Genomic DNA, 25,742 nt, shown 5'->3' with positions numbered 1-25,742 from the left:
TTTTAAGTATCAGTAATTAATGCCTTTCATTCTTGAGTAAGTGCAATACTGCTATTAGTACAAAGATATAGATGAAGTTTTAAAAGCTTTGAAAATGGTCTAAGAAGATAGTGCTTGGAAAATCATCTGTTAACAAACTGTTTTAAAAGGAAAATCCTTAAAGATACTTTCTGAGTTTCAATAAAGCAAAAAGTATATGTTTGTAGGTCGTGGAGTCACCTTTCCATTCTTCGATGGTGTGTTCTCTCTCATCCAGCTGTTTGTCATATATCTGAGGCGGAGGCTGCAGATAAAAACAAACAAAAAACCTTCTATAATTAACTAAAAATAACTGAAGTCTTACAATGCAGGAGAATGTCTTGCTATTCATTGATTTTAGTGGTGATCAGAATCTCATATAAATTGTGGAGAAATGGCAATGGTGCCAAAGTTAAAACCCTGCCACAAACTTATAAAGGAATCAAGTATATGTCAATGTTTGCTGCTACTCAATAAGGCAGCAGACTCCAAACCCTGAGAGCTCACTTCCCAAAGCCTTGTGATTCAGAACTCGTGTCGGCGATTAATATCCAGTCTTTAAAAAGGAAACAGGAGGAGTTCCTGTTGTGGCTCAGTGGTTAACGAACCCGACTAGTATCCATAAGGACATGAGTTCGACCCCTGGCCTCGCTCAGTGGGTTAAGGACCTGGGGCTGCCGTGAGCTGTGATGTAGGTGGCAGACGCGGCTGGGATCTGGCGTTGCTGTGGCTGTGATGCAGTCTGGCGGCTACAGCTCCGATTTGACCCCTAGCCTGGAGACCTCCACATGCTGCTGGTTGGGCCCTAAACTGACAAAAGCCAAAAAAAAAAAAAAAAAAAAAAAAAAAAAGGGAAACAAGACACTTGATTCTAAGGACCCAGAAGCTGCTGTTTTCTCCATTCGTTTGCTGCATAACAGAACCCTACAAAGATGATCCCAGATTGCTAAGATTTTGTTGCATTTTTCTACCCTCACGAAGAAGACTGTTGGAAGTTCCCTTGTGGCGCAGCAGGTTAAGGCCCTGGCGTTGCTGCAGCTGTGGCAAAGGTCGCAACGGCGGTGCAGGTTTCATCCCTGGCCCAGGAACTTCCACATACCGCTCAATCGACCACAGTGCTAGTCCCCAGTATAAATATTATAACATAAACATACTGTAAAGAAATATTCAGATCTAATCAACTTTTTATTTTTCGTGACGTATCATAAGACATCTTATATGTAGCCGTGCGCCCTGTATTTAAATGACTTAAGATATTCTCCCCCACCTCAGGCAGAAGCATCTGCCAGTTGTCCAGAGAGGCAGGTCACCGTGGACCCCTGAGTGACCCCTCTCTGGGAGAAATGATGCGACAGGGCCTTTAGTCTGGCTTATGGAGTCAGCATTCCACCTGCCGTGAGGAATTAGGAGATGGACATGGAGGAATCTTCATAAATCCAGGTGCCTTCCAGGAAGGTGGGGCTCAGGTAGATGCCCTGACCTCTTTTCTCCACGTTTGGACCTGAGGAATCTATCTTGGTGACCCAGGCTGGCTCCAGCTCAGGCAAGGGACATGGAAAGAAAAAAAAATCTCAGAGTTCCCATTGTGGCTCAGTGGGATAGGAATCCAACATTGTGTCCATGAGGATTTGGGTTTGATCCCTGGCCTCGCTCAGAGGGTTAAGGATCTGGCATTGCCACAAGCTGCAGTGTAAGCCGGAGTTGCTGCTCCGATTCGACCCCTAGCCCAGGAACTTCCATCTGCTGCCGGTGTGGCCGTGAAAAGAAAACCAAAAATCTCTTGGAAAAATAAAGAGATAGAGAGAGAGATAGAGAAGGAGCTGGGAAGCTATACGGGTCAACAGTGGCTTCAGTGGAAAGAAGAGCTGCAAAATGTCTGGTGCCATAACACCGAGGCCCCAGAATTCATCCTGTCCAATGCTCCAAAAGCGGCAGTTTTTGTAAAAAACAAACAGTTACTCAGTAAAGGGACTCAGGTCGATGAGGGCGTCATCTCCCCGAAATGGCTGTTTCCGGAAGACTTTGGACGAGATCTTCAGAGACAGCTTCTGGCTTCTGTAGGAGGTTCTCTGGTCCACGGACAGCACCGCAGTACCACAGCGGCCCTTCTGTACTGCATGCAGGCTCTCTGCAGCCTGAATCATGGCAGACCTGAATGTGCATCCTCACCCCACACCCACGACAGATGTACTTGGACATGAAAATGGAAGACTTGCATCAGCTGTGGCGGGACCCCTTTACATAGCACTGAATTGTGGAGAAACACCTACGGGTGAGGCCAGATACTCCTTTAAAACCTGTGATTACTTCCGAGGCAGAAGGTTTTAAACCAGCTTCTGTGATTCAGACATGGTCGGCCGAGCACCCTTTACTGAAAGAACTAAACAGAACAAGACCCGATCCTATCCCGTGACCCTGGTGAGGACACAGACACTGACTGGAGAAAGTTAAGAGGATGGGATGATCAGACACCGCCTTTGGGATCTGACTGAGGGAGGACTTTCCCACCCAAATTCTAAAGAACCCCCTCATTATGACAATATGACAATTTAATGAGTGAATGAGTAAAAAGAAGTTGTTTCTGAAATTCTGGAAAACTCTCATCTAAGAAAGCTAATGCAAAGCCAAACTCTGGTTAGGTGAAGACACTTTGCCAGATGGCAGGTTTTCTTCTTTGGCTCTTCTTGAGCAAGTGCAAAGCTGTGGCGAGGTCCTGGTCTAAGCGAGCCTGTAGAAGAAGGTACGTATCTTTGGCATTCTCTTGAGTTCTTACTGCCAGGCACGACTGCCTGCTGAGGAGATCTTTTGAATCAGTACCTATTCAAATTCCTAACTGATTCTCCCCAAGGTACAAGCTGCTCTCTTTTGTGACTTCATTCTAAATCATAGATGTAAGTGATACTTTTCCATTGAGGAAAATGTATGAATTTACCATTTCCTCCATCTTCAAGACAATCTTGTTTTCAACAGCATCACAAAACGTTAGCGATGGAGGAGAATGGAGAGGTTACCTAGAGCTACCCTTGCTCAACCTGCAAGTGAGAATATGAAAACTCAAGGATCATGAGAGATGTGTCCCCGGCCACAGAGTTAATCAGCGGCACTCGGGGATAAAATGTATCATCTCTTGTGAGAAGAAAAGTGGAATGAAGGCATTCTTAGGGCTGAAGAAATGTTAAGCTGAATAATTCAACACTTGCAAAGGATTTGCATTAATGACAAAAGTTGAGCCTGCCACTCTGAGTTCTGTCCCAATTTTCTGTCAGGCTACAGATGTGGCTAGATCTGGCAAGGATCGCTCAAGTCGTCAACTCTTCTATTCCAAAATGCCTTTTGTTAAAAATATCTTGGACAACATCAGGACCCCTACACACATGAGTCTTCAAAGAGATGAGAACCAGATATGAGAAATCTAAACGGTACCACGTTGTTCCTTTTATTCATCTTTGAGCCTTGAATTAACATTTTTTTCCCTATCAGTCATGTTCTGACCGTATGACAATCATCCAGATGTTGGTGTTTGTGGTCTGCTTCTTTGATCCTAATTAAGCACACAGTATGGTTTTGTTCTATTTTTTTCTCTCTGGGTTTGCTGTCTTGTTGAAAATGCCCGTGGAACCTTTAATAGCATTGTCTTTCCGCATATGCATTCTCTATTAAAATGCAGTGGCTGTTTCAAAGAAACTGATATTATGTTGTAGTGAAATATGCTTTGTTTTCTCTTATTAACGTTTGAAATCTGTAGACTGCCAAAAGATTTATGATAAGGCTTCAACCAAGAAGAGCAAATTTTAGTAAAAACTAAATAGGAAAATCCATTTAAAGAAATGTGCAAACTTTGATGATGATGATTATTATTTTTTGGCTGTACCCACAGCATGTGGGAATTCCTGGGCCAGGGACTGAACCCCTGCCACAGCAGCAGCTCAAGCCGCAGCAGTGACAATGTCAGATCCTTAACCCCCTGAGCCACAAAGGGACTCCAAAATTTGCTTTTAAGTTTCCTTGACTCTATATGTATTGAATAAATTTTCCAGATATACTTAAAATTTTTGATAAAGAGGACTTAAAATTTTAACACCCTCGTTGGAAGAAAACATTTACATAGAACTTTAATATAGCACTCAATAATATGTACTTTTATTTATTTATTCACTTGGCTAATGATGCCATTGGGTATGTTCTATTTTTCTTCTAAAACTTTACAGTCCTTGCGGCATCAAGAGCAGTTTATTATCCACGATGAGACTCCTTGTTTGTCTAACAGTCTTACCGACAATCTGCCAAATTAATGAAACTGTAACAGCGGTAGGCACAATTATCAAAATAGTTGACTAAATGCAATTATTTCTGGAGTTCTATTTCTCGAGTTTGTGACCCGACGGTGCAGTAAACACCGACTTGGTTTCCAACTGCCAAAACTTTGCTGCCTCTAAAAACAGACAAGTGGCAACTTGTAATACGTATCAGTTGAGTTTTTAAAAGTTGCTTAAATGAGACTCTTGCACATCAATGAAACAATCTAACTCTAGAGATGAGATACATGCCCTTTCAAAGTGTGATGCTTGGGAAGTGCCCCACATGGAGGATAAGAGTTTAATAAGTTTGAGGGGTGGGGGGATGTGCTTGGGTTGCGGGATGGAAATCCTATAAAATTGGATTGTGATGATCATTGTACAACCACAAATGTAATATATTCATTGATAAAAAAAAGAGTTTAATAAAATCTGTCCCTAGAAACGAATCTGATTAATTCTTCTTTCCTGAGTTTTCTTGCACTGGGTCCCCCAGGACAGCAGGTGACCACGTGAAGAAGGGCCCTTGCGGCATCCCTAAGGGAGGGAAGGAGGACGGGGAGGGAAGCACAAAGGGCAGAGCGGAGGGAGTGACCTCACCACGCCCTGTTCTGGCGCAGCAGTCAGACTGGCCTGTGTGGAAGAGGAGGTGTGAGGTAAGAAACCAAGACTTGAGACTGAGTGACACCCCGGGGAGTCTTTGGAGGGGGTGGTGAAGAACTGAGAAGCTTCGAGCATCTCGATTTGAGGGCAGCTGGGGGAGGCGTGCAGAATGACTCCTGGGGATGTGGCTCAATCACCCGGGCGGAAAGTAGTGCCACAGATTGAAAGCTGAGGTGTCAGGATGGAGGAGGGGTCCGTTTGGGGGGACGGGAGATACGTCCTCAAAATTCAATGTGTTACGTTTGAGATGCCAATCTAAATGCCAGTGAATGTTAGATGTAAAGCTCTGGAACTCGGGACGGCCATGTCGCAATGCACAGCTTGAAAGTCACTTGTGGTACTGAAAGTTAAGGCTGTAGTCAAAACTACCAAAGATTCCCAGGGAGGAAAGAAATTAGGGCAATAGGAGAAGACTCTGAGGAGCCCCAATTTTTTTCTTTTCTTTCTTTCTTTTTTTTTTTGTCTTTTTATGGCCACACCTGTGGCATATGGAGGTTCCCAGGCTAGGGGTCCAATCGGACCTGTAGCTGCCAGCCTACACCACAGCCAGATCCAAGCCATGTCTGTGACCTACATCTCAGCTCACAGCAACACCAGTTCCTTAACCCACTGAGGGAGGCCAGGGATCGAACCTACATCCTCATGGATACTAGTCAGATTCGTTTCTGCTGAGCCATGATGGGAACTCCGGATCCCCAATTTTAAGGGAAGAGAAAACATGCAGACAGCAATGGAGGCTGGAGAAAAGAATGATGTCACCACCGTAATCAGGGGTTGGGGGGATGCGTCAGGAAGGAGGGTGCTGTCTGCCTATCAAATGGCAATGACACACGAGATGCCCATTCTTTCGGACTTGGCATTTAGGAAGCCAGCGGTGATCTCAGCGAAAGCAATCTCAAGATTTGAAAAGCTGAACAGTCGTTGTGAGTGAGCAGTCGCATTTTTTTATAGAAAGTTGGCTATAAAGGTGAAGGCACTTCCACTGACAATGGTGTAGTAAAAAGCCAATAGCACTGAGATTTCCCTGGTGGCCTAATGGTTAAGGACCCAGTGTTGTCACTGCTCTGGCGTGGGTTTGAGCCCTGGCCCGGGAATTTTTGAATGCCGTGCCCGCAGCGGAAAATATAAATGAATAAAATAATGGCTTTGGTTTTTTTTGTACTCTGAAATGAAGGCAGCTAAAGAATGTTTATTTGATAATCACTGGTGGAAACCGAGAGTCAGGACACACACAGGAAAGAAGAGCCCTACATGAATAAAAGACCATATATGGAAAAGTACTGGACTCTGGGACTTTCTGCACTGTGTGTAACTGACTCTATCACAGCCTCATCACTCCCATCCTCAACATCGTGACCGTCCTAGCACCGTTCATACAAAGTTGATTTTCATTTGTTGTCTCACTTAGTCCTATAACAACCCTCCTCTTCCAAGGCATACAACTGAAGCATGAGGCGATTCGATAACCGACTGGTAAATGGAACAGGCAGTATTTAAACCCAAATCTATCTGAATGCAAAATCCAAGTTCTTTGCATTTTTCCATCCAACTGTAGCTTATAATATAGTTCCTGCTAATTTAACCTGTTGAAATACATGTTTAAAAGTTTCCTTAACCAACCAAAGGAACACAGAACAACAGGAAAAGAGTCAATGCTGTCTCTAGTTGGAAGAACCCTCAAAACACTATTAATGAGCAATATGGATACAAATTTCTATGTCAACTCAATAAAGGCGCTGGTATGTGCACTGTATTGTGATGCCGCCACCTTGTGGTTGGAAAAAAAAAGCAAACATAAAAGTTAAGTAAAAATGTTTGCGTGTGAGCTCATCATTTTAATCAAATTGCTTTCGCCCAGGGGCTCTCAACTTTGGCCGCACACTGAAATCATCTGGGAGCTTTAAAAATGCTGATGCCTGAAACTCACCCCCAGAGAGTTTTATTTAATTGGTCTGGAATGAGATCTGGGCATCAGGATATTTTCAAGTTCCCTGGGTAATTCTAATGGGCAGCCAAGATTGAGACTTCTGTTCGAAGTACTTACATAGCAATCAAAGCAGGTTTTGTCATCCACCTAAATATGCTTAATTTGTATAGATGCAAGAAAAAATATTCACCAGAAAGTGATTTTCTCTCAGTCTTCAATGATATCTATTTCTTGGGGGAAAAAAAATGCTTTATGAACAGAAATCATCACGGGCTATAGTTCTGAAGAAGAGAAACAGAGAGACTTGTGTGTCATAATCAAAGCAGACATGCGCTTTGTATCTCCCAATCAGATTCAGTCTTTGCCAAAAGAGGGCAAGGAGAATCTCTGAGCTTCTTGAATGAGTTACCAAACTCCTCACAGGGGTAGTGGAAAGAGGACTGCAGTCAGAGCGCCCTCGACTTTGACTCTAAGAAGACAAGTGACTGTGGGTGAGCCTTAATTATCAGCAAAGAGTTTCGTATATGGTTTTATTGAAAAAGAAACAAATTTCAGATGTACAATACATCTCTCTTAAGAACCTGCAATAGGCAAAGCACTGTATTATCATTTGTTACATAGGGAAAGCACTGCAGTTTGGAGACATGACGGCACTAAGTGATCAAAGGAAACTTTAAAAGCTAGGAATGCCAATTATAATTTAATGTGAACTGAGTGTAATTTAAAAACCTAATTAAATAATGTTGTAGTAGCTTGACAAAGAATTTAAATTGGTTTCTCTATTTTTCATTCTGTTCTATAGCTTTCTGAAATGTTGGGTCACAAACTTATTAGCTTTATACCACCAAAAAGTTTAATCATGTCGTGAAAAATGGAAATTCTCTTCACTTTTCCTTGGACATTGACTTTTTCCATGATTCTTTAGTTGAAAAAGCTGAGTAATTGCACCATCAATCACCCAATATCCAAGTCCTTGCAAGACCTTCCAAAGGCAAAAGATCATATTAGCCTCAATCACATGTTAGGGACAAAAATAAGCTATAAAGGAGCTAGAAAAATGTTCTAGGTGAAAAGCCAATGCACAGAACACAAATATTGCTGAGTCGGCCCATTAAGGCCACATGTCATTGGCGCCTCTGCCCTCCAGCCACAAAGCAGAAGCAAAAGGAATGAGGGAAAAAAGATCACCAGCACTCCTATGTCAGTAACGCGACTCAATGACAATTCATGCTGGACGTACTAACCAGAGAGAGCCATCCTCCTCTAGAGTAACTGAGCAGAGTAGCCCCAGGACAGAGTCCACAATGACCAGAGGGACACAGTTACAGAATTACAAACTCTATTAAGGAAAACTGATTTGCCTATTATATTGTATTATATTATTTCACTGCCTTTATAGAAATACTATTGTAAATTCCAAAACACTTTCATTCATTTTAAAGTATACATGGTTTTCATAAGTTTTTACTTTTTTCTCTCCCAGCACTCATCTCTCTGAAAAATTTTAGAGCATGATATAAAGATTTTGGATTAATCAATCAGATGTAAAGAGTTCTGCTAATCTAGTAATTACTGCCCCTTCTACCTACATAGATTCAATACTCTTGGAACATTATGTAAGTGAACGTTCATGGACCGCTTTGAGATGTACATCCAGAGAAGTAGCAAATATGATTGTAAATTCATTACATTATAAATTTCGGCAATGCGTAAATTATTAAAGGACGTCCTTTGTGAAGGACACTGTGATAATGCAACGTGCCCTGGCTCAGAGCCAGGGCTTTTAGCTGTGGGTTGTTGTGTAAAAATCACTTTTAAATTTTGTAAAATGGGAACAATGGCACTCCGAAGTAGTGGCAGGGGTTCTCTGTGCTGGGATAATGCAAAATAAGAACATGGATGGGAAGGTTACATAAAGTAGTTAATTACGAATGATTAAACCAGTTCCTTAGTTCAATTAATTCCGAGAACCTGCAGTGCGCTCGGAACAAGTAATTACAGAGATGATGCAAATGACTGAAATAAAACCCTGTCCTCAAGTTGTTCCTAGAGCAATAATTTCTAAGGTATATGCGCTGAGAACAGGGTACGGGGGCCGGGGGTGGGGGTGGGTGGTCAGAATCACCTGACAATGAAGGATTATTTCTGATTAAGAATTTGCCTGCAAGATTCTACTCCCCCTACACAGCCCATCACCTAATGAGTGCTGACGCACAGATGACCACAGGGAGCTGGGGACGGCGCTTCTCAGGTACACTGTGGATGATAAAGGTTGGGAATCACGGGTTTCCTCGTCACAAGTACAGTCACGGAGAACTACCTACTGATGATGTGAGGCATTATGAGCGTCCCAATTTTTCCACTTAATACATTTCATGGAGTGGATTTTCTTTCTTTCTTTTTTTTTTCTTAAAGCATGCCTTTTCATTCAGTAATGAAATAGTCCAAAGACTAAATTTTAAAAGAAAATGGTCCAATTGAGCTTTTTGTTAAAAAAATAGAAATAAATGGCACTTTGATTTCCCTTATGTCATATAGGTTCAAACCATCAGGTTGAAACCATTTCAACCACACTCACAAACTCAAAAGTCCCTCTTTCGTAGTATCTAGTGTTTTCAAAGTTTATTGACCATTTTCCCATATACTATCTTATCTCTTAAAACACGGGTGGGTAGGACACTTCATAAATGAAGATGAGTTGTGACAATTAAACCACCAAACCCATCTCAGAATGTTTTCATGCCCAGGGCCACTAAAGTTCATTTTATCATCATCTATCTCAACTACTTCATCAGCTTCCTAACCGGTCCTTCTGCCGAGGTCATCACCCCATCGGTCAGAAAGAACGGTCTACCTAATACGGCCGTTTCTATAAATATTCCTGCAGGCACACGCCTCCTGCCCGCCGTGTGGGCGCTCCCTGACCTGGTCTCTTCCTTGGCCACAGTGCATCTCCTTTCACACAGTCCCTCAGATGAACTGCAAGACGATCTCCTGGCCTTTGCACCCGTGGCTTCCGCTGAGTGGAAGACCCTCTGCTTCAATCTCCATTTCATTGCACGAACTCTTGCAGATCCTTCGTGTCCCACCTAAGACTCTTCTTCCTCCTGAAAGCCTCATGTGTCCACGAAAAGATGGGTAATACATTATTATTTGGCTTCTGAGCACCTTGTTCTTCCTTTTCACAAAATTTAGTGGAGTGGTCAAAATGCCTCATTTACTTGTCTGTCAACCCTACTATAAGCAACCAGATAATAGGAACTAGGCAGTTTGTTATTACAATGAATAAATCTTCAATGGGCACGTGTAATTGAAACTTAATAAACATTTAGGGAATGAAAGACGTGGACCCACCCAGGGCAGGATGAGGTCTTGAGTTCAGGTCCAAGTGTGGATGCTGAATGGTTTCCACTGCACTCTGGTATCCCCTATATCATGACTTTGGTCTCCACACTTTAGCTCTGTGTCTTCTCCCATTGCCTAGAACCCCTGGTTTTGAAGAAGCTAAGTTATACGCCACAATTATAAATTAACCCACTGCAAGTCAAATATTTTGCGTAGATAGTGACTAAGCCTTCTATTTGTGAGGGAGCTACTCGTTACTCAAGAACTTCTCCGTTGAGTGTATGTGGAAGAATTCCGGCCGGGAATAAATTTTTCTTTGTGACTAAACAGGAGTCACAAGGCAGTGGAACAGGGAACGTGAGCAGGCCTGCTTCAGAAAAAGAAGTGGTGACAGATTGCTGTACCGTGATAACAGCATTCTGGTGCGTATGTCATGAAGCAGAGTCACCCAAAATGCTTTCTGCTGGACTTAGGCCAAAATAATAAACATCTTAGAGAAGACGTTTTCAGGAAAAATGCCTGAGGCATAGGTATTTTATCCCTCACTTCTTTCGGAGGGACATGAAAAGACCTCAGTCTGCAAAAAGCACATAGAGATGGAAATCAGATCCTCCCCAGAATTAGAAACTTTGGGGAATTTCTTTGGCTTATCAATTAAAACCATTTTCATAAACAGTGATTTTCATTCTTTTATCAGATACAATATTCCAAAAAGGAGCCTGTGAGTCCCAAATGAAACCTGCAGCAAGTTACAGGAGTGGTTTTTATCAGTCTTACGACTGTCTTGCCATTAGAAAGGCACATAATGATTTTATTATAGCACATACTCTGTGAAAGACCATCAACTTTTAATAGACTTATAAAAAGGGAGTGTAACCCTTTCAATATTCTGTCTCATCGCTGGATAAATCTGCTCTACTGTCCCCTCACATAACAGATGCCCGAGGGCCTAGGCAATGCGTCCGTTCTTGGGAAGATGTCCAAATCCTGCCTCTTCCCTGAATCTGAAGATTACTATGGCTTAGCACTCAAGAACGCTTCCTCGCCACCCTTTTCCTGATTCTGAAATTCCTCGGACGTCCATAGACTTCTGGTCCTAGCATAGTTCTGATGACATGCTGCCTTCATCTCTAGGGTTTTCAGTCGAGGTCAAAAAAAAAAAAAAAAAACAAAATGTCAAAATAAACATAACTTTTCACATCATCACACATTCATTTTCAGCATCACTAAGGATTATACTTTCTAATTATTTTCCCTCTATCCTAGAATGTGAAACTCTTCAGTTTACCTCTGAATCTCAATAGCATAACCCACTCTAAGCATGACCTCAGACGGCGATTAACGTGACCCGATGGTCCTCCCCACACAGTGGAGAAATTGGGCCTTTTTATGTGTTTTTGACATTCATTTGTTTCACTTCTATGTTGCAATAAGCAACATCTCCACTTCCTTAGAACATGGGCCAAGAAACAAAGATCTTTGGAGACAAACACGGCAGAGAAAGATGGACAGTGCATAATTATTAGGAGGAACAAAACGGAAGCAAGACACGGCAGAGAAAGATGGGCGGTGCATAATCAGGAGGAACAAAATGGAAGCAAGATATGAGAAAGGCTGGACCAGTCATTGTCATGAAATCTGTTCCTCGGGCAGAACAATGCCGTCATAAAACTATAAGCCAACCTGTCAACCAAACCCTTGAAAATTTCACAGCACAAGAAAAGAGCTAGCTACTTGACAAGTAGACACTGGCTATTAATTTCTGCTTCTTAAAGGAGTGCCATTTTTAGCATGCCTGGGATCACAGGAATTTTTTTCATAGTTTCATTGTTTAAAATTTTTATTATAGTTGATTTACAATGTTCTGTCAATTTCTGCTATTCAGCGGAGTGACCCAGTTATATATAAATACACATTCTTTTTCTCATATTATCTTCCATCATGTTCCACCACAAATGATTGGATATAGTTCCCTGTGCTATACAGCAGGACCTCATTGCTAACCCACTTCAAATGCAGAAGTTTTCATCTACTAACCCCAAACTCCTAGTCCATTCCACTCCCTCCACCTCCCCCTTGGCAACCACAAGTCTGTTCTCCATGTGCATGAATTTGTGGATTTTTTTTCATATTTTCAATAAATTAAAAAAGTCATAATGAGGTGTTCCCGCTGTGGCACAATGGCATTGGCGGCGTCTTGAGAGCACTGGGACACAGGTTCTATCCCTAGTCCAGGAACTCCACATGCTGCAGGGTGGTCAAAAAAGAAAAAAAAAAATTACAAATTAAATAATAAATAATAGTAATGAAAATTGAAATCATAGTGCTTTAAATTTACCTGTCCCTCCCCACTCTACCCCATACCTAAAAAAAGTAGAATCTTTACAGATGAAAGGTACATACAAACACAAAATGATCTGAGATTTTCTAAGAAGTACATTAACTCTTTTCGTTATGTCAGAGTCAAGAGCCAACTCTAACAGTAAATTACACATTTTTTTTGTAGTCCCCTCATCCTGAACTTTCTGTATCAGACTAGAGCTTTTTTTAAAATATCGAGAATCAAATTTGGAAGTAAACGCTCTGAAAATCTCATAGAGCCCACAAACTGTATCCCTAGGAAGATATACGCACATTACTATAGGTGTGTAATTTCAGTATGTTTTTCATAAGCTCTGAGGCCCATCTAAGGAATCTCCAGGGGTAAATGAATGACAAGATAGGTCAGTGCTAGATCAAGAGTTATGCAGGGCAGGGAAGTGTTTTCCTTGTTTGTGCATCTTTAGCTCTGGAACAGTGCTCAACAGAGTACACAGAAGAAATAAGAATTTGTTACACTGAATTGTGCAGGTTAGGCATGTGTATGTTTGTTTTTGTTTTTTAAAGAGAATATACTTTTTAAAAGTTCATCATACAATTAAATCTCATTGAATCTGGTTGAGATAGGACAAAGGAAAACATTTTTATTTTATGGGGGGTTTTTTGGGCCACACCCACGGCATGCAGAAGTTCCCGTCAGGGATCAAAGCCGTACCACAACAGTGACAATGCTGGATCCTAAACTACTAGGTCACCAGGGAACTCCCAAGAGAAACATTTTAAGGAGCAAACCAGAATAGATTTAGAAACTTGAACAGGTCTACCCACCAAATAAGCATTACTGCTGGGAAGAGAACAGAGGCGTCCTTTAAATCACAAGGTTTGCATGTAAGAATTAATGTGTGGGACTTGTAGAAAATTGTCATTGCCTCTGTAAAGCAGTAGCTGTTTCCTTATCAATAAAGGTCCTATATTGAAACACTCAGTGACACGAGGGTGGACAGGAATGCCTCCGGGCTGTCCTTGAGCTTATACATACAGTAGTTTAGAGAGATTCTTGCATGACAGGCGAAAAGTGTGGAGAGGGAACAGTCTAGTTCGATGATTTTAGCAACACTGCAGGTAGGCAGACAAGGCAGGAATGCAGATCACCAAGTAAGTTCTGTTTCCTACAGATTAGCCATGTTCATGACCTACTTATCTCAAGGCAAAGCTGTCTAACGGATTCTCTCTTCTGACCAACCTCTCTTCTCCTCTTCACTACAAAATTTGGTAAGGTTTTATTGACAGAAAACCTTACCAGTTCCGATATTGACTTCTTTGCTTATCTCTTAGAAGCAGCTCTAAAAGGGGAAAGCATCACTTGGGGGTTTTTTCTCGCACAGTTTATGGATTACACTACTTTGGGGCATCCTAGACAGAAGCCACAATTGAATAATCTCTTTCTTTCCAGGATGAAAATACTAAGAAAATAAAATGCACTCTCAAAAACGTCTACTCCCTTGAGTTAAATGGGTGGATCTCACAATACCTGAGAAGTCATCTAGGTGAGAAGAAAAAAAATCATGGGTTTGGGAGAACCTGACAGGATATCATAGCTCAGGCTTTCAGAGAGCACCAGCTGTGGAATGTTCTAGAAAAATAATTTCTGATCCCTTCCCATGTTTTAAAAAGAAATCTCCTTCATAGGTCTATTTAAGAGATTAACAATAGTCACTGCCTAAAGGGCTCAAGGCAATACATGAAAAGAAAAGCCTGATCACAAACTCCGCTAGTCATCAACACAGGTGTCTTCAGAGAATGAACTATTCAGCTACCCCAGTTTTGACACTTGAGAACCATATATGTTTAGTGGATTCTGAATATCCCAAGGATTTGAAATCAAGAATGTTTTTCTTCAGTAGAACAACTGGCTAAAATTAGAGACACATGAATTGATGTTTGAGCAAAGTATATGTTCTTCTTGTAAGTCTCATAGGGAGAGGGGCCACCAAAAGCAGGTGGCTAAATCTATCAACAACAAACATTTTGACAAGCTCCCACCAACAGAATATATGGCATCAAAACAATCTCAATGTGATTCAAAAGATATCTTCACTTCAACAGCTGAGGCACTGGGCATACGAACTGGAATGTAAGTTATATTTTCTCTAGAAGGCAATTAGTAAATTGCTCACATTGTGCTGTTGAAAAGAATACATCGGCATGAACAGATGGAAATTTAGAATTCCACAAACGGCAGATATTAGGAATTAGAGATGTTGATTTAACTTTCAGCAAGCAAATGAGAATCCAAAAAATATGAATTGTTCATTCTATAAACACATAATTGCATTACATCAAATTCACGTGCATCGTAGCTCATGTTTCTTCCTACTTCCTTCTAAATTTATATACATTGTGAGCATAAAAAACCTACTTAGAGTTCAGCTCCACACTAAAAGGGTCTTCTGTGACAGAGAGATGCCACTAAACGATTTCTCAAATTAAGCCTGCCAGGGTGTCGCACGAGCTTTTTCACAGCATGATGCATGCTGCAATAATAAGAAATCACAAGACTCAAAGAGGTGGTCCTTGCGTCGGGACAGATGGAGAGAACAGCTGAGGGAGGGATTCAGCCAATTTATTAACTCCGTGTGAGTAGAATAAATCATATTGGAAAGAACTCACAGGAATATTTAGTCCGAAAAAAGAATTTCAATGATGGCAATTTTAGAATGGAGAGAATATAATAATAGTATTTCACCTTACAGCATCATTTAGTAACCTTTCAGTCTTTCCAGCTCCTAACAGCAAAAGGTCATTGGTGACCTGCACCCTGATTATAGAGCAGACTAATGATGAACATTTGGGAAACATTTAGACTGACTGTCAAATTTAAAATACATAATGAATGCTATAACCTGTGGAATCACTGACATTAAATATTTAAGGTACCATTGTTAACTGTTCTTTTTCTTAGTCTGAATTGGGTCAGTTTGTCCTACTTGTGAAAATATTTAGAGAATTTATTATAATTCTTGATATTCCTAAAATGCTAGAAATAATCTGACAAATCTTTTTGAGAATAATTTCCTTTATACAAGTTCCATATAGGGACTTCCTCAGAAAACTCAATTTATTGGCTTTATGACATATAGTGATATGTCAAGTTGCAAATATGAAAAGAAAAAAATCCTTTGTAAGTTTTCCAAATTTTAACCCAAGGGAAAAAGCCATGATTGAAAGGATCCAAAGAAAAGTAGACAGATTTTTTTTTCTTACTAAAATGACCATACCTAACTAACATCAAGCAGCAACTTAGTAATAAGATCGCTAGTAAAATCCCAGGTCATTCTCAGAGTCATAGCACCATATAGTCTTTCTTGTTTTAAAGAAAAGCAAGAGAGGCTTTTCACCCATTAAATCACAAGAGAAACTAGTTTTCTTATGAATTGGTTGAAATAGACTTTTTATTCTCCAATAAAAATTTCAGGTTACTCCCTCAGAATTCTTAAATAACTTAAATGCTGGAGGTTATGTTTATTTAAATATTTAAAAGTTCTTCTTTACAGTAGAGAGTTTCAATTAAATTTTATATAATAAACTTTATCTCCAAACTGGCTTCCTTCTCAGGCACACTGAGGGCAAGCAAAAATAACATCTATTAATCCTTTAAGTCTATGTCTATATCCCCTAGGGGAAATCAGGAAACAAACAGTCGTTTCTAAATTTCAGAATGATGACTTATTCAGAAGCTGTCTTGAGGACATGGCCTAACCTTTTGATATTACTCACCAAAGAGAAATGTCAATTACAGAAATTTTAATCCCTTTTCCCCTCAATGGGAGAGATACAGCCTATACAGAGAGCGTTTTCATTTATAACTCACTTAAATCATCTCTCCTAGATACTTTATCTTTAATGGTGTTTGACTCACCAATTTAATAAAGAGATTATAAAACGTGTGAAGTCAGCACATGCACATTTTATTCGGTGGTTTATCACCACAACGTGAACTCGTGAGGGACTGTTTGAACCTTAGATGCATCAAATTCATATTCATGGCAGCTCATATTTTCCTCCTTCGTAAAGGTACATACATTCTGAGTCTAGCAAAGTGTATTTAATATATTTATAGTTGAATATATTTATTAGCCTATTCTTTACCACATTGTTTTAAGAACTTATTAAGGACTCAAGAGAATTCAGTGGAAGAGAACTGCTAAACCACTGTTCGTGAAGATAAAGGTAATACCAACAGTAACTCATTCATGGAGTAGGGAATAAAGCAACATATAATATTCATAATCAAGTGATATGAGCTTGTACTATAAAAATACATTCAAGAGAATCAGAAGTAGAGAATGAGAATAACTTCCCACCATCACCCTCAATCACTGAATTTTGTTTGAAGGCCCCATATAGTCAATATATTTATTGAAAAATGTTTAAACTACACATGAAGTCTGTCCTTTACTCAGTATGCCAGCTTCAGGATTCTTTGATTATTCAATAATAATCTATGCATTTAAGTTGCTAAAACAAGGTCAGGATATTGATTTATATTCAAAGCCAAATAGTTTAATGGCATAGCTAGAGGTAAATTATCATAATTTGATAAATACATTTCAAAGCAATCAATGCACATTTGGTTAGGGATAAGAAGATAATCACTGAAATTTAGTTATAACTGATTAATACCAGGAGAAACAATTATTACATATCCTTCTTACATTCAGAATATTATATACTAAATGAGTTAAGTAGTCCAGTAGGATACATAATCCATGTTTGGAGGAATTAGTGTCCAGAGATGGTAAGTTATAAGATTCCCAATCAAGAAAAATTTCCACTAGCTATTAACTAAATAAATATATTCAAGAGAATTAGAAGGTCAGTAAGAGCAGGGACCTTGTTTTTCATTTTAAATTCATTGCTGAATCACCAGCACCTAGGTCAGGGTGAAGCACACAGTTTGGCTTCAATAAATATTTACAGAGTGGATGAATAATGACTAAAATGTTAATAAATAATCAAAATCTATGTAAACAGCTCTGTAGGAGCTAAATAAAGAGCTAACTTACTTCAAGTAAGTCAGAAAGAGAAAGACAAATACCATATGATATCGCTTATATCTGGAATCTAATATACAAAGAGCTAACTTTGTAAGTCAGAAAAGAGAAAGACAAATACCATATGATATCGCTTATTCTGGAATCTAATATACGGCACAAATGAACCCTTCCACAGAAAAGAAAATCATGGACTTGGAGAACAGACTTGTGGTTGCCAAGGGGGAGGGGAAGGGAATGGGGTGGACTGGGAGTCTGGGGTTAATAGATGCAAACTATTGCCTTTGGAATGGATGAGCAATGGGATCCTGCTGTGTAGCACTGGGAACTCTGTCTAGTCACTTATGATGGAGCCTGCTAATGGGAGAAAATAGAATGTGTACATGTATGTGTAACTGGGTCACCATGCTGCACAGTTGAAAAAAAAATTGTATTAGGGAAATAACAATTAAAAATAAATAAATAATCAATCTAAAAAAAAAAAGAGCTAAGAAGAAAAGGAAAGACAAAGAAGGAAGAAATAACAAAGAGGTGAGTTAGAAGAAAGAATGACAGGTCTTTTTTCGTGCGTTTTACCTGCTTGGCAGCAGCAGAGTAGAGTGAAAGCAATCTCAAGGAAAACAGATGGCTGCATCCTTCCCCCCTTCTCCCCCCTGCACATGTTGTCCAACTCTGGCTCAACAAGCTGTAGGCTCCTCATCAACCATCTAACAAACAACTGAAAAAGCGACACCAACATGAGAAAGGAAGGAAGTACACATATTCAACTGAAACCCACTGAGAAGCACTCTTGTCCCAGGATTATCAGGTTGCATAGTACTTGGGATTTATTGAAATCACAAGATACTAGAGGAAATGAAATCACTCTTAAGAGTTTCCAGAGGTAATATTTACTTTACTTCTACCCAGTAAGACCCCTGAGTACCCATCTGTCCCAGCCCCCAAAGTCTCGTCTCCAGATCAAGTGTGCCTAACTACTGGTTACTTTAACTTTACTTGAGGGTTTCAGAGCTGAAGTAAGGAAAGAATGAACAGCTCCCTGGGCCCACTGGCCCGCAGACACAGTCCTCATTTTTCCTTTATTTGCTCTGTGTCTCAGGAGCCCGGTCCCTGCAGGCTGCATTTCCTAGGCTGCTGGTGTAGGCTGGTCTCAGCCAAGAGGAGGGAGTGGGGAGAAGCCAGGCATTTCTCCCCATTCTCTTGCCAGAAGCATCTTTATCTCCTCTGTGCCTGTAGCCCTGCTCCCCCTGGACAGGCCGTCATTACCCATCCCTGGGCTCCAGTAAACGGTCACCGTGCTCTAGGTTTCCTGTGGTTGCTAATATCTGAATTGTTCCCAGAGTACCTGCTCTTGGCTTTTGCACTGCAATCAGAAAACATCCTTAGCTGTGCCATTTAAATGCCCTTTAGGTGCTCAGACCTCTGACTTTAGACTACACGTCTCTCCTGAACCGATCTTATCTGCCTGCCCCATGTAATCTGTCCGCATCTCAGGAGCAGCCCTCACTCTGGTTGCTCAGACCAAGCTCTGGAACCTCAGCTACTTGGACCACAGCCTTCTGATTCTCTTCTCAATGCCTTCTGACTCCAAGCCTAGCACTACTCTCCTCTCCTCATCATGTTTTCTGAACCTGTGTCCCTGCTGCGGTTCACAATTGTTAAGCTGATATTCAGAATGTTGATATTGGCTGAATTGCAGAACGAAACCATTCCCCAAGGATCTTTCAGCTCCCATTTGAGGTTTACTTTGAACAGATTTCCAGGCACACACAGCATTAAAATGCACATATCGGTGTCACAAGAAGATTGAAAACAGTGCATGTTTCCTGCATGGCTGGTCCCTGCTTCCATGTGCTTGCTTTGGTGATGACCAGCAAGATACAAAGGCAGACGAGAAGATGGCTCAAATAATGGCAGAGAGTAACTCCGCCCCGAGGGCATGAAATCTATGATAGTCTTGCAATAAAAGAGCTTAATACAGTCAGGTTAGCTTGTTCCTATAAATTCTCTCACTGTCAGCAAAAAAGAACATAATCTCTAAAGGAATGAAGTAGTAAATGTTAATAACATAAAACATGGAAGGCTCTATGAATTAATTTTTGTTATAAACAGACAGCAAATGTGTGACATTATCGACGATTCCGGGCTTCCGTTTTCTGAGTGTTTATTTTAACCGAACTTCGGCGCAAATACACGCAAGTGTTACTCTATTTCCTAGGTTATTCTCTCGCTGGGGAGCTGAAGCCCAGGTTGTTTAACTCAAGATCTGTACCAGTCGATTAAATTCCCACCCAGCTTTGTTCTGATTCCCAAATTAGTCTTGAATTTAGGTAAGAAGTAATAAACAAGCTCAGCACTGGCCTTGCTTCCCTAAACATTCCCTCCAAACTGACTGGGTTAGTCACAGTTTTCCCGTGGTCTCTACAGAGATGGCACGTGTACTTGTATTCCCAAGCTCTCTCTCCAGTCTGTCCTCTGTTGTAGCCTGTGTTCCAAGCCTGTCTTCTAGCATTCTCTCCTGTAACTCTGACTCAGTCACCATTCAGAAGGCCCTGTGTGGCCTGCCACCCCTCCTCTGTGCTCTCAGGACCGGGGGATTGTCTGGGGAACAGAATTTTCAGATACCAGCTGCCTGACCAGTTCACCTGCCCCTCTGCCCAGACCCCCGGAGTAATGTGTTGACCACTTAGGACTCAATCAGGGCATCTCTGAGACGGGGCTTTCCAGCAGGGGCCCTGCTCACTGCTGGTTGTGAGCCTGGCTCCCAGCACGGGTCCCACCTTAGACAATGGTTCTAGTGTCAAGTCTGGATCCTTTTTCTCATGAATTGAGACATAAAGAAATGTCCCTCTCTAACTCCTTAAGTTTTTAACTGACTTCTTTATGATGACTACTTCGAGTTCTGATGTCTTGGATTTGGCGACTGAGCCCATGTCCCCACCTCTCTCCTCCCTCCCCAACTTCCTCCCCCACCCCTAGAAATGCAGAACAACCTCCAAAGCTATCAGCAAGACCCCTGCACTCAGCAGCTTTCACAGGGTGCTCGGGAATTTCTGAAAGAAATAAAGCTGTGTTTTTAAAAAATGGTCACATGTCATGTTCTTAAGTGCCCTTTTTACATGCCCCGAGATAGTTAATCAACTCTTCCTTAGCTTGTAGTTCACAAAAATACTCCTAAAGTCCATCCATATCCCTGCTCCCAGGGGTTGCAGGGTGAGAGCCACTCTTTATCCCAGCAGAGCCTCTAAATTCAAAAACCTGCTAAGAAACAAGGCAACTTGTCCTCGCTGTTTATGGATTTCCATCCATGGAGCACAGAGAAAACGTTCAATTGGATTCCCTCAAAGAGTCTTGGTTTCTTAAAGACAGTTACAATGAGGATTTGTAATCCATATAATGTGTCTTTACTTTGGTTTAAATAATGGCACTGGGTTCTCTTCTACTTGGCCAGGTAGAGATGGGTGTACATGGGCAAAAAAAAGGAAGAAAGAGAAAAGCCAACGTCTTACAATCTTGTAAGAACTAGATAACCATCAGTGGCTTTTTCTTTTAATGTAGAGCATTTCTGCAGTTTCTTGCCCCACTGGTCTTTTTCACCAAATATATCTATTCTTCCTAACATCAAAAGGTAGGAAAAGTCTGCAGGTAAAAAGCGTAAGAGTCATGATGATGAGCATAGTAATTTGTGTGATCTCTACGGCTGCCAAGTGCTGTATGTACATTAACTCCTTAAATTCTCAGAACGCTACGCGGTATGTATGATTCTTGCCGATTCTTAGTTAAGAACACAGAGCTAAGGAAAGGTTGAGAAATGCGACCAAGGCCAGCTAGTAAGTGGCAGAGCTTAAACTGAAACCTAACCCATCTTTCCACACCTGTGACAATGCGTACAACCCAGTAAACTGCATTTTTGTAGGATGCTTTTGTCCTGCTGATAAATACTGAAACAGGGTTAGAATGCCTTCCAATTGTGTCATGAGAAAGCACTGACGTGAAATGCGGCCCTTGTGTTGCAGTCACATACTTCCATTGCTCTAAAAAGAACTGCTAATAATTCAGGCAGTTGTAACTTCAGAATCTTGATGTACTACTGTGCAAAGAGATCAGCATGAATCCTGACATTTTTTACATTTTCAATTTCACTGATGCGTGAATCATTTCTTCTCTTTGAGTTCAGACAGCATTTACATGTTCTTCTCTATTCATTCTGGTACTTCGGCACCTCTGGAAACACAGTAGCTTCTAGGATGATTAACAGGTTAGAACACATTTCATTTCTCTACTTTCTTTTTTTTCCTGAAGACACTGCATGCTCTTGCAGTTTCTCCTTGTATCTCTCTCCACTTGCCTCTAGTTTCTTCCAAAGAAACTTATTTTGACAATATTGAAATGGTTGAGTAAAAGGTTCCAACCGTATCAGTAACCTAAATTTTATCTTTCTATCCTTCGAAAGAATTTTTCATAAAATGTTCGATACTATTTATTAATATGGTGTTACAAATCCTAAGCAACTGTCTCTTTTATAGGCAACATAATTACAAGTGAATTACAAGTGCAGGCTTTATGACTTCAATTAAACTCTAGGCCACAATCCATTAAAAATAGATTATACACATTACATTAGATTTAAGGAAAAATAAGTACACCGCATGATTTGAACTATCAAAATAAATGAGGAGGAATAATTTCAGATCGTTTGTTTGTCTAAAATTTTTATCAACATAACCTAAAACGTTTTCTCGGAAATCATCAGAGAAAAAATTCTTATACTTAATTTTCACACGTGTAAACCTCATACTTTCTCTCATTTATTTCATTATTTCATTCTACCCCAAGAACATCTTTGAAGTATTTCCCAAGAGTGAGATACTGGGAGTTCCCATCGTGGCTCAGCAGAAAGGAATCTGACTAGCATCCATGAGGATGTAAGTTCATTCCCTAGCCTCGCTCAGTTGGTTAAGGATCTGGCATTGCTGTGACTCTGGCGCAGGCCAGCAGCTATAGCACTGATTCGACCCCTAGCCTGGGAGCCTCCATATGCCATGGGTGCAGCCCTAAAAAGCCAAAAAATAAAAATTAAAAAAAAAAGAGTGAGACACTGGAAGAAACTCTAGTTTCTAGTTGTAAGAATATTAGTTTTTTAGTGTTAAGATCATTAGAAAATAATTAATTTTAGGGATTTTATAAGAATCAAATCAAGTGACTAAAAATTAATCTGATTAATTTCAGCATCATTGTAAAACCACTTAGAAGAACAGATCTTAAAAAAATGTTATGAAGGATTGTCACTCCTCAATTTTCACACTGAGATTTTGGAATGCTTAAGGATGGGGTTACCATGAAAATATGCTTTTTTAATATTCTGCCTAAAAGTTTGATTCTGCCTGATTCTCACTCCCAGACTCTAGTGAAAAATGAAGGGATGAGAATTAATGTCAGCTTGAATCCAGCAAGGATGCAGAGGAAAAGGAGCCAAAACAAAGCAAAAATATGCTGGGCCAAGAATGCCTTGGGGTGCAGAGAAGTTCACAAGAAAACAAACAGAGTATTTCAAATAGAAGATTAAGGACCAAGGCAAACAACATAATTTGCAGGCATTATGTAAAAGAAAATGAGATCACTCAGCACAGGCTTTCGAAGAATTTGAGGGCATTTTGATGTTTCTGCAAGAAGTTAACACTGGCGACAGCAGCATTTAAAAGAGGGACAAAGGACATTCCTATTAGAGGACTGGGCAATGACAATACCCTGTGCCCCAAGCAGCCCTGACTCCACACGGAGAAAAGGAAGAAGGCGGAGATATAAGAAAGTGACTGGAGAGAAGATATCAAGTGGTTAAAAATAATTTAAAAATAAAAAGAGTATGCTTTGCAAAGATTCTTAGCCTATGTCTGAGGTATATCTTACTGTGGTAGTCAGCTTAGAACCAACTTGAAATAGTGTCCTTACTGGAAGGTCCGATCTTTCTCATCTAATTTATGCAAGACTTCACAAAGGCACCAATGGCCTGGTAGGAGTTTTATATAATCTAAATCTTCATAGTACCACACTTTATTAACGGCAGGCATCTTACCAAGGGAATGGAGACAAAGCGACTTAGCCTCTATTGCATCGTTACATTACTAATATCTTCTGTTGCTTAGTTTGTATCAGGGGAGGCTGATAATTAAACATAAAGGATCAACCGATAATGGTGACAATTTAACAAAAACAAGTGGAAGTGTTTCGTGGACAGCCAAGGTTTGATGGACTAAACCACTGCCTTTCACAGGAAATCTTGAAAAAGAAAGGCAACTTAAAATGCAGGGAGAAGAAAACAATTTACAACTTAGAAATTTTATGAAGGCCCTTGAAGTGTTTAATGGATTCTAATTCTCATTCAGTTTCCATCATGGAGTGCCCAGTTACCATAATGCGTTTGCGGAAGGAAAATAAAATGAGCCTAAAGCTTACCGCCTCCACTTCAGCAGGGTCGTACCAGACATTGATATACGGATGCTGTAAGGCGTCATCCACTGATATCCTTTTTGCTGGGTCAATCACTAGCATCTTTGACAACAGGTCCCTGGCTTGGCTGGCTGAAAGAAGGAATGAGAAAAAAAATTAGCAAAATTTTGACTTTGGCAAGGAAGATTTTTGGAGGGAGAAAAAAAAAAACCCAAACAAAGATCAACTATTACCTTCCTTCCAAACATCAGGTAACTTCACCAAGTGATTAGGGAAACAATGAAACAATGACATAATCTTTTATCCATCAAAATTGCCAAAAATAAAAGGTGGCATCGTATCCACTGACACAAGGTAATTTCATTCATGTACCTTGATAGAGTTTTCTTAGATTTTTACAGATTCTTCCAAATTTGGCTGTATCTATTAAACTTTTAAATGTGAACACCTTAGAGCCCAACGGTGCCACTTTTAGGTTCATAGACTAGAGAAACAATCACACATGTTCATGAAAAGCCTACAGAAAGGATGTTCACTGTGGCATTGGTCAAGGGTAAGAACATTTTAAACGTCTGAATTTCCACCTGTGGAGCGTCCAAATGGCTATGGTACAAGCTACCACTGACTTGCATTTGGCAGTTTAAAGGAAAGAGATAGATGTGTAAGTACTCACTTGGACATGGTGTTAAGTGCAAAAGAAATTTACAGACTGATCTCCAGGTCTTGGTGCCAACTGTATAAATGTGTTCCTTGCCAATAAAAGAACAAACATTTCCCACTCTCCCCATTTATGTGCATAAAAAAGGTCTGCAAGAATAATCAACAAACTGAAAATCACAGTTACCTCTGAGGAGAAGAGAATAGGTACGTACACCGCCTGCACAACTAACAATAAATTGAAAAGAATCAAGTTTTTAAAAAGGAAACAAAATGAGTGTATACCACTCATTTAAAATGTTTCTGTTGTGACGCAGTGGAAATGAACCCGACTAGTATCCATGAGGATGCAGGTTCGATCCCTGGCCTTGCTCAGTGGGTTAAGGGTACTGCATTGCCATGAGTTATGGTGTAGGTCGCAGAAGCGGCTCGGATCTGGCATTGCTGTGGCTGTGGCATAGCCTGGGAACTTCCATGTGCCGAAGGTACAGTCCTAAAAAAAAAAAAAATCAAAAAATTAATTAATTAATAAGACTCTTCTGAGCTGGGAAATGCGATAAAGGAGTGTTTTGAGAGAGACAAGGAGGCTGGGGTGATCTGTGAGGATGGGAGACATGACGAGCCTTTAACGGGAGCAGAAGCTTTGAGGACCGAGAGGAGGGGACAGATGTGGGGGAAAAGACTTCACAAGGCCTAGGAACCAAGCTGATGTGGGGGATGTAGTTTGGTTTCCAAAATACACATTGTGTGCCAGGTACAGTGAGAGATGCTAGGGATACAGAAAAATCACCAGGGGATAATCAGCAGGTGCTTTTCCTTAACACTGCCAAAAGAACCTCAGCTTTTAATGTCTAGAAAGACATAAAATTTTACAGAAAATACAGACTCAAACTGACTTGGAAGTTCTCGTGGTGAAAATACTCAATTTATTCTAAACATATGGTAAAACTTCAAATTAAGGAAAGCAAAATCTAAACTGGTTTGCTCAATGAGCAAAAAAGGAAATGTGTTTGAATC

General features: G+C 40.5%; 1 protein-coding gene across 6 annotated transcripts in view; it reads right to left on the bottom strand.

Annotated features, from left to right (window-relative positions):
• Positions 1 to 25,742, bottom strand: part of MAPK10 (mitogen-activated protein kinase 10) — a 507,647-nt gene that overhangs the window by 14,126 nt on the left and 467,779 nt on the right. For all 6 annotated transcript variants that reach the window (XM_047798560.1, XM_047798561.1, XM_047798557.1 and 3 more), the window contains 2 exons: positions 24,075 to 24,199; positions 220 to 283 (listed from right to left, as the gene is read on the bottom strand). In XM_047798560.1, the coding sequence (XP_047654516.1) occupies positions 220 to 283; positions 24,075 to 24,199 (189 nt within the window). The remainder of the gene's footprint in view (positions 1 to 219; positions 284 to 24,074; positions 24,200 to 25,742) is intronic.

This window comes from Phacochoerus africanus, chromosome 10 (assembly GCF_016906955.1).
Source record: "Phacochoerus africanus isolate WHEZ1 chromosome 10, ROS_Pafr_v1, whole genome shotgun sequence".
Classification (NCBI taxonomy): Eukaryota; Metazoa; Chordata; class Mammalia; order Artiodactyla; family Suidae; genus Phacochoerus; species Phacochoerus africanus.
The sequence above is the reverse complement of the archived record's forward strand: the minus strand, read 5'-3'. Positions and strand labels throughout refer to the sequence as shown.